Source organism: Crocodylus siamensis, chromosome 1 (assembly GCF_052110815.1).
Source record: "Crocodylus siamensis isolate JL-2025a chromosome 1, ASM5211081v1, whole genome shotgun sequence".
Taxonomy (NCBI): domain Eukaryota; kingdom Metazoa; phylum Chordata; order Crocodylia; family Crocodylidae; genus Crocodylus; species Crocodylus siamensis.
Window position 1 is genome coordinate 168,382,752 of NC_143395.1, and position 9,838 is coordinate 168,392,589.

Genomic DNA, 9,838 nt, shown 5'->3' on the forward strand with positions numbered 1-9,838 from the left:
AGGTTATTTATTAAAAGAAGGATAAATCTCCACTGAGGAAAAATAATTGTAGAACAGTCCTCTACTAACTGAATTATATAAAATATAACCTTTGCAAGTAAATGGTTTGTTTTTAAAGCCAATTCCAGCAGGAGTGTAGGTTATAGCCTAAAGATATCAGATTAACCTGAAGAATCTTGTCTGCCTAATTCTAGCAGGATGCTTCCTCTGGTAAGAATAGGGATATGGCATACATTCATAAAGAACTTAAATGAACTTTTTAAAAAGGAAAAAGGGCTTAAACAGTGCATTTTAGTTATGAAGGGAGCCTTCCAAATGTAAACTGAAAAAAGGTGTAATACTGCTGCTCCTAACTTTTCCAAGCAACTTGAAATCACTATTAATTAGTTTAACAGATGCTTTTCGTAACAAGAGTGGCTTGAAATGTTCATCTCAAATAACTTTCAAGTGACGGTTGATGCTTATTATTATATAAAAAATTTGGGAGATTCCCCCCCTTATTATTTGGTTAGCTATGTGCAGTACTCAGAGGACAGCAGTGAAATAATCTAGAATCATGCAATGACGTACTCTGGCATGGAAAAGTAACAGTCAAGATGTATATGTGGGTTTGGAGAGGAGGCAGAAGAGGAATCAGGCAAGGAGGAGGAAAAATTGGAGGTTGGGGTATAAAGCTCTGTGATGACAGTATTTAGAAGGTTCTGATAACAGGAGAAGAAAACAAAGTAATTGTCAGCTATCCCATTATCTCTTCTGAAACAAACATCTACTGCCTAGAGCACAGGAGGATAATTATTTTGGCTGGGGGTGCCATTTGATTTCTGGAGAGCTGTCGAGGGCCTCGCACAACATTTTTCAGAAGATAGCATTTTAACAAATTATAGATTAAAAACAAACAAATAATATACTTAAAAAAAAAATCAAACATCTACTAGAACATTTTAATTTTAATTTCAAAAGATAATTTTGTTCCAATTTATTTTTTGAGTAGTGTATATAGAGGTGATAGCATAACTCAAAATAAAGTCTTATTCTTGTATATTGTGTGGGGTGAGGGTGTATGGGTGGGGAGGGGGGTGGGCTGGGCAACGTGGATGTGGGGGGGCAGAGGGCTGCTCTCATGCTAGGTCTCAGGAGCTGACTGAGGAGAGAAAAGGAGAGGGCAGGGGGTCACATGCAGATGATCTTGCCCAGGCAGTGCTGTGAAGGTGCAATCTGTCCCCCAGCCCTAATCCAGCCTGCAGCTGCTCCTGCATCACTCCACATGGGGACAAGCCCTGACCACTCCCACCCAAGGCAGCCCGTGCTATACTCCCACCGACACCTGCCAAACAGCCAGCATGAGCAGCTTCATGGCGAAGCTGCTGCTGCAGCTGTCCAGATGGGCATACTATAGTGGCTCATCCTCCTCCTGCGCCACTCCAGGCAACACACAGGTAGTGTCGAGAAGTCACGGAAATGTGCGTTGGGTAGCAGATACCCAGCCAGGAGGGGGTGAAGCTGCAGCCAGCTGGTTCCTGCCCCACCACATGGGGATCCAGCTCCTGGCTGCCTTCTACCCACTCTACCCACCTGGTGTGATAAGCAGTCACATGTGGACGGCCAAGTGGGTGGAAGAAGACTGAGTGCCAGGGCATCAAGGCCCCCACGGTGAAGGAGGGACCCCAGGAGGGCACGGGGAGCTTGTGCCCCTGGATCTGCGTGCAGCAGCGGAAGCATGCCCCCTGACAAGCTGCTCACGGCTCTGTCCTGAGCCCCATCCCAGCTGCGCAGCACCCGCCCCTGCCCCAGCCCCACTCTATCCCTCATCGTAGGGGCTTCAATCTCCACCCCTCATGCCCCTTCCCTCTCCCCACTTTTTCCCCCCAACAGACTTACCAGGCAACACTGCTCTCCAAGCTACCAGGCTATGCTCCTGGCCACATGCATGCTGTGGCTGCTCGCATGCATGGGGCATTTAAAAATCAGCCACATCAGGCAAAAAAAGCCGATTGCCGATTCTGTCAATTTTCCCTATACGGGTGCTGATCCAATATGGGAATTATCAGTGCACCTCTAGTTCTAAATACTCACAGCTTTTAACAAGAATCAATGGTAAATCACACAACTCAAACTTTAGTGCGTTTAGTAAGTACACTGCCCAAGCATGCTGCATGTACACCTTGATTGTCATGGTTCCTTCTACTATCCACTTTCACATCAAACTTTGGTTTCTTAGTAAGTGAGAAGAGTATGTATCAAATCAAGTAACTATGCTTTCCGTAACTTTTCTTCTTATGCATACAAACTAAAACGTGCAAAAAGAAGCCTCTAAACATGCGAACCTAAATTGAAAATCCAGCCCCAGAGTCAAAACTCTCAGAAAACATCAAAAAAGTTTTGTAGCATTATAAAGTAGTGTGTGGGAGGAAAGAAGAGATTGCTCCTGATCAACAAAGGGAAAAACAGTTTAAATTTTCAAAGGCATTCTCTTTTTCTAGGCTCTCACTGAATATGCTAACTCTGCCTAGATTTAGAAAACAAACATGCAAAAACAAATTAAGCCATTTAATGCAGTTATAAAATAAGCCTACATAAGAGTAGATGTCCATTAAGTTCCTTTTTCGATGTCTATTCGATTTTAAGTTTAAACAGGCTTGCATTTGATTAACCCACTTTACAAGCTTAGATGATGTACTTGGCAGACTGAGGATATAGCTACCCAGCACAATGCAGTTACACAGGCAGACAATGAGCCTACCTTGGGCATAAGAAGCAGTGTAGCTAAATTAATATAGCTGTTTGCTCAAGGTAATTAGTTTAGCAGAGAAGTGAGATATATCGTATTTACTCAAATTTAAGATGATTCCCCAATAATTAGATTCTATACATGGAAAATTTATAAATGTGTTATAATTTCCCAGGTATAGAATCTAATTATGGGAAAGTTGCCTTGAATTCATGTCTCCTCCCCACAGGGAAAGCAGTGGCTAGAGGGGTTAAGTGGCTGGGGGGCAAGGGGGGCAGTCAGCCCCTTTGCCCCTGGCCCCCCCACTACTTCTCCCTGCAGCCATCCTGCCTACCCTGCCACCTGCACCCTCCCACCCCAGCTCTCTACAGCCTCTGCCCCTCCCTCCCTACTCCCCCAGCTTCTGCCCAAGAGGGAATCCAACCTGAACTGGAACCAAGCTAAGCCTGACAGCAAGGTGGGAGAAGGGGGCAGAAGCTGCAGAAGGCAAACAGAGGGAGTGGGGCAGGGGAGAAGCATAGGAGAGAGCTGCGGGAATGACTCTGGCCCCAACCTGGACTCAGGCATGTTTTGTATATGAACCTAAGATGAGGGTCCTTTCCCCTCTCCCTCACCGCCCCCCGCCATGTTGACTGGGGTGAACCTTATCTTATATTTGAGTAAATGCACTATCTACATTAATGCAGCACTTTGCACAAACTTTGCTGCACCCTGCAACCAAAGTCAGCTTGTTCAGATTAGCCCAGCTATTTCTACATGGCACTGCAATATGCTGCAGACATTCCCCCAAATATGGTATTCACTTACAGGGTATGTGGTATGCAAAGAAAAAAAAAGACATGCACTTTGTTTTGGGGAAGGCAGAATGAAGAAATTAAGATTTTTCTGGACATTCAACAGATTGAGCAGGGACAGAGCCCAATCTTCAATGCGCTCACTCAATGAGCCATTAAGCCAAGTGATTCCCTCAGTTGCCTAAATAGAAATGCCACTACTGCTACGAACAGGAATCAAAGTGGAGGGCTTCTATTCCAGGGGCAAGCAATTATTTTGGGCAGAGGGCCGCTTACCGAGTTTTGGCAAGCCATCAAGGGCCACATGACAGGCAGCCCAGGGCAGATTAATATTAATTTTCTAAATTTTTTTTGGCGCCCTGCAGGCCAGATAGAATGGCCTGGCAGGCCATATTTTGCCCACCCCTGTTCTATTCCAAGCAGAAAAAAAATCAGCTTCTCTGCTTAACACATGCATCTCAATTTTGGGGGGCTCATTTTCTGGAGAAAAAAAAAAGTATGGTATATGCAAGTAAATATGTTATGTTCCCAACAAATGTCAGTGTCTTGTACCCAAAACAAAAATCAAAGAAAGATACCCAAATACAGTAAGATTCAAAAATATCTTACAAAGCACATTATTCAAGCCAAACTTTTCTTTTAATAAAATAATATTACAAAGATATTTTACCTTTTTGTCTTATTTCCATGGCAGAAAGATCTTGAGCTTGGAGTTCTGACAAAGCTTTCATTTCAACAGGCAACCCATGACAATCCCAGCCTGGTACATAATGCACCTTGTAGCCTCTCATCATATGGAACCGATTAGTGATGTCTTTCAAAATCTGGAAATGTGCAAGTTCATAAGTGATTTTTAATGCTGTTCTTATCACTATCCCCAACATGATAAACACATATTATTGAATGGCCCTTCTCGTTTTGAAGACCTCTGCTATCTCAAGCAAATTGGGCGTGTTATAAAGCTTCTACCTCCATCCTGGTCTCTTCTTGTATTTTATTTAGTTTTGAAAAAGGATACTCATTACCATCTTTTGAAAATGAACATCCAAATTTAGCACAACTGAAAGCTGCAATTGTAACTTTATAGTTACACTCAGTACAGAGTGGAATATTGCAGTTAGTATGGAGTAGGACAGATTCTACTGTTGGGTTCCATGGGAACAAGTCCTGGCCAGCATCCAATACCCCTCCTCAACGTGACCAATTCTCTGATGGAATCTGGAGGCCACATTTTTTGTTATAAAACTGTTGGCCAGATTTCATCCTTGTTTGCTCTTGATACAATATGCAACACTGTCACCCCTAGATTCCTACCTAAACATACAAAAATAATTGTGCATTATTGTTTTGAACATAAATTTTGTATTAAAAATCATTATTCTTTTTTCAGTTGAATCCAGGTACCTCCATGTCAAACCACAACAGGTTGCTTTGAAGGTGTACAGACAAAATGTAGCACCCTGTGCAATATTAAGACAGAAAAGCCATGAAGGCATGCCAGGTAAAATACTACAGCAGAAAAAGGTGAAAGGTCCCTAGATCTACCTGCTAATTCGGCTAATGTGATGAAAGTACAGTAAAAGCCGTCTTAAACGGCATTTTACTAACCAGAATACTCTATTAACCAGAATTCCCAATATCCCCCAATACAAATCCTCACTTTGCCAAGTCTATCCAGCATGCGCATGAAGTATTTCTGTTTTTTACATTAGGTAGTGATGCTGCCAATACAGGAGCTGCCAGGAGCCCTTCTAGTTGATATCTGCATAGGTAGACGGAGGAAAAAAAGTGGGGGGGATGGGTGGAGGCAGCTGAGTACGAGCATGCACAGGGGAAGAGGGAGGGGGAAGGGATCTGTGCAGGGCAGGGCAGGGCAGGGCAGGGCAGGGCAGGCTGGCATTGCGGGCCAGGGCAGCGCCAGGCTCTTCCTAGTGGGAAGAGTGGGCCTAGTGGGCCATGCTACATTCCTAACTTCCTTGTGGGAAGCCTAGTGGGCCATGCTACGTTCCTAACTTCCTTGATAAGTAGAACTCTCAAATAACCTGAATTTTTAGATAACTGGCACGCCCCTTACTGTACATCAGTATGATGCCAGAGAACAGAAGAGACCCTTCAGAAAAAAAAAAGACTGCCTATGAGCTATTGTATACTTCTGAAGTCACTATATAACACATAGCATCTATACCCATATATGCATCTATATACCATAGATCTATATGCAATGTACTATACAGATGCACACAATATAGATGTACATTATGCCTTTCACAACATAATAAGAGAAGCACACGTTACACAAGAATGAGGATGAATCCACAGCTAAACAATAAGATACAGAAAGGAGCATGCATTGCTCCTTGCCATTTCTGTTAATACTGGATATGCTAATCAGTAAAACAGAAATGTATACTAGCATCCTCTTATTAAGTACTGTACCCTATAAACTTCAATTGACTTCAGACAAACTGAGAGAATACAGCATCTTGCAGGAGACATGTAATACTTTAAACCTACTATCATAAAATTATATTTACTTTATTCAATGCATGACCAACATGAGGGTCTCCATTGGCATATGGTGGTCCATCATGAAGACAAAATTCCTTCTTGGTTTTCCTTTGCCTTTGCCATGAATACAATTCTGAAAAGCCACATTTCTGTGAAAACAATGTGAAAAACAATTAAATCATTATACAATTGTGTCCTAGCATTTTCAATTCAATTTTGATTAAAAAGATTACTCTAACTCCATAAGAGAAGACTTCCCTTTCTTCTCAGGCTTTTCACTTCTCTACTACTGAACAAATATGAATAATATTGACCTCCTTCTCCGATCTCAAATGGGATATTTATTTGGCCAAATTAATTCTTCTTTCACTAAAATCAAGGATACATCTGGGGTAAATATGTTCTCATCCCATGCTCATAAATAAATTAAGAGGCTGTGACACAGATGTTTCCACAGTCTGGTGGGTGGCAAGTTGGCTTAGCGGTTGCACCCAGACAGTGGTAGTATTGACCTGGAAGCACGTGGATGGTGGGGTCCCGCAGGGTTTGGTTCTTGGACCTGTACTCTTCAATATCTTCATCAGTGACTTGGATGTGGGTGTGAAGTGTACTCTGTCCAAATTTGTGGATGATACTAAATTGTGGGGTCAAGCGCACACTCCAGAGGGTAGAGAACGATTGCAGGCAGACCTGGACAGGTTAGAAAAGTGGGCAGTACACAGTAGGATGCAGTACAACAAGGACAAATGCAGAGTGCTGCACCTACGGCACAAAAATATCCAGCACACCTACTGGTTAGGAAATGACCCTCTCAGCAGCAGAGAAGCAGAAAGGGATCTCAGAGTTATAGTGGACTCTAAGATGAACATGAGTCGTCAATGTGACTAAATCATCAGCAAAGCTAACCACACTTTATCATGCATCAGCAGATGCATGATAAATAGAACCAAAGAAATGATACTTCCCCTCTATGTGGCATTGGTCAGACTGCAGTTGGAGTACTGCATCCAGTTTTGGCTGCCATACTTCAAGGACGTTGACAGATTTGTGAGAATCCACAGGAGGGCCACTTGTATGGTTAGGTGCTTACAGGACAAGCCCTATGAGGAGAGACCGAAAGACCTGGAACTCTTCAGTCTCCGCAAGAGAAGGCTGAAAGGTGATGTTGTGGCTGCTTACAAATACATCAGGGGAATGCAGCAAGGGATTGGAGATGCTCTGTTCACCAGGGTGCCTCTTGGGGCAACAGGGAACAATGGGGTCACCAACTGACAGAGAGCAAATTTAGGCTATGCATCAGGAAAAAACTTCTTCATGGTAAGGGTGGCCAAAATTTGGAATGGGCTTCCAAGGGAGGTGGTGCCCCTACCTTGAGGGTCTTTAAAAGAAGGCTGGATATGCATTTGGCTGGGGTCATCTGACCCCAGCACTCTTTCCTGCCTGGGCGGGGTATCGGGCTCGATGATCTGTTGAGGTCCCTTCTAACCCTAGCATCTGTGAACCTGTCAAGGTTTGCAAAATTCTTTTAAAGTTCTTGACCAATAACTCAGACTGAACTGAGAGACACCATCGTGCAGACCCATGAAAGGACTTAAGCTCTTAAAGTGGCATGCAGGCAGAATTTAAAATCTTCAATACTCATCTATCTTCTTGGGTGTCTGAAAGTGTGCAAATGCTTTGGAAGTTTAGACACGTGCTCTGGGAAAGTAGCTTTAATTAGAGCGCATCAGAGCAGCCTACCTGCTCCGTGGCTCATGTATAGGCACCCCTTGTTTTCACTACCAAAGTTCACCAAGTACTCTGCATTCCGCTCCTGATCAAACTCCTGATCAAAAATGCAGCCATTTTTGCTGAATTCATTTCACACCTACACCTGTTTGGGTTTCATGAACTATGCCCATCTCCTCCCACATCCCCTAAGGGGCATGATTACTGCAGTCAGAGGAAAAGGTGGTAGCGGCAGTGGCACAAGAAGCTGCATTAGACACTGGATAAAATACATACAATGATCTGGCTCCCTTTTGTAGTCCCTCTTTCTGGCCCAGTGAGTTTTGAATCCCTGGCTGCACAATCACTCAGCTTTGACAGAAGGGGGAAAGTGGCTTACTCCAGACTAGCTTTAGATTGGTGGCTAGGGCTATGTTTCTCAACCTGTGGGTTACAAGCATATATGAAAGGGTCAGGAACTTAGAAAATGGATTATCCTTTAAAGAAGACAAATGTGGGAAAGCATAGGTTTTTCCTTGCAGGCTGGCAGAATTCTAGCCTGAAAAGGGCTGCTTGGGGCTCCCAAAGTCTCACACTCAGACTCTGGAGGCAGCAGGTCAGAAACAAAGGGCACCGGCAGGGCCAGGGGACTGTTTTCTACTTAAACTATTTACTGGGTTGGGACTGGCCATCAATGTTTAGAGATGGGTCCTGGTACAAAACAGGTTGAGAATCACTGGACTAGGGCACTTCCTGAGCAAGTTCTTTAACCATCAGTTACAATACAAAGTGTGGACTCCACCACCTCTACCACCTCTTCTCCCTCAGTCACTACTTTGGAAGAAAACCCTGCAAGCCCCAGCCACCTGCTCTAAAACACAAACAACTTAAACACTCTAGCTCTGGGGAAATGTTCCAGGCTGAGAATCTAGGTCTGACACCTTGCAGCCCATTGTCACCTTTCAGGGACTTGGGCGACTGAAGCCTGGCTCTTCTCTGCAGCACCTCCTCCCGCCCAGCATCTGTGACTTCCATTTCAGCCTCCTGCCTGTACCAAGTCCCATTCTGAAGTCCCCGATCCTCCGCAGCGCACTATGCTGGGGACTGATTTGTCCCGTGCCCTGAAACTGCCAGCTCCAGGAGCCACGTAGTACTGCCAGTCTGAGGCTGCACCCACCACCTCTGCCACAGGGCAGCCCTCACACCTGGGACACAGGGCAGGGCCAGCACAGCTGCTGCTTCTGGAACTGGGCTGGATGCAAGGCAAATACAAATACGACAGTTATCTTATTTGTATGAAAATTTCAACCCTTGTATGACATAAAATAGATAATACTAAAAGAATTCAAAACATACAATAATTTTTGAGGCAATTATTTGAGGCAGCATATGCAAAACCAAAGTCACTCTCAGGGAGTCTTAACTGACTTTGGGTTTGCTGTCAGTGCTTTCTTATGACTGCTTGCCTTGAAATAAAGAAATGCTTCGACTTTGATGACCCAGCTCTCTCTCACTCACTGTAGAGAGTTAGTGAGCAATATAAAGTAAAGAAAAAGAAGACTTATTTGCATACTTATTTTTTTCCAGTGTATGACAGTTTTTCAGAAAATACAGTAATTTGAGCTTCCAATATGATAATTTCATATTTAAGACCTAACAACACTGGTGCAGGGGCTTGTGCCTGACACTGCCTCACTCCTGAAGTGCCAGACCTGGAGCTGGCACTAGGCTGTGGGAGCAAGGGGGGGGGAGGGTGACAGAAGGGGGTTCTCCTAGGCCAGTGTTGCCGGGTGTACAATAATCATCATATTTATATGATGAAGTTTCAAACCTTATACAATGCATGATCATAGAAATTAAGGGCTGGAAGAAACCTTGAAAGATCATTGCGTCCAAACCCCCTGCTCTGGGCAGGAATACTGAAGACTTCCACGGTTGGGGACTGCACCACCTCCTTGTGAAGTCTATCTAGTCCAGATTCTGGCCTGGAATAGTTAATGAAGCCTTTGTGCACTAGGACTTTCCCTAGAGTAACTGGGCACAGCTTTAGAATGACAGTGTGTACTGGAGTGCACACCCCTGTCCACTGCACTGCAGACAG

General features: G+C 44.1%; 1 protein-coding gene across 2 annotated transcripts in view; it reads right to left on the reverse strand.

The window, feature by feature from the left end:
* Positions 1-9,838, reverse strand: part of IARS2 (isoleucyl-tRNA synthetase 2, mitochondrial) — a 61,323-nt gene that overhangs the window by 50,314 nt on the left and 1,171 nt on the right. For both annotated transcript variants that reach the window (XM_090048655.1, XM_090048649.1), the window contains exons 2-3: positions 6,057-6,179; positions 4,193-4,346 (exon numbers count right to left, since the gene is read on the reverse strand). In XM_090048655.1, coding sequence (XP_089904781.1) covers positions 4,193-4,346; positions 6,057-6,179 — 277 coding nt within the window. The remainder of the gene's footprint in view (positions 1-4,192; positions 4,347-6,056; positions 6,180-9,838) is intronic.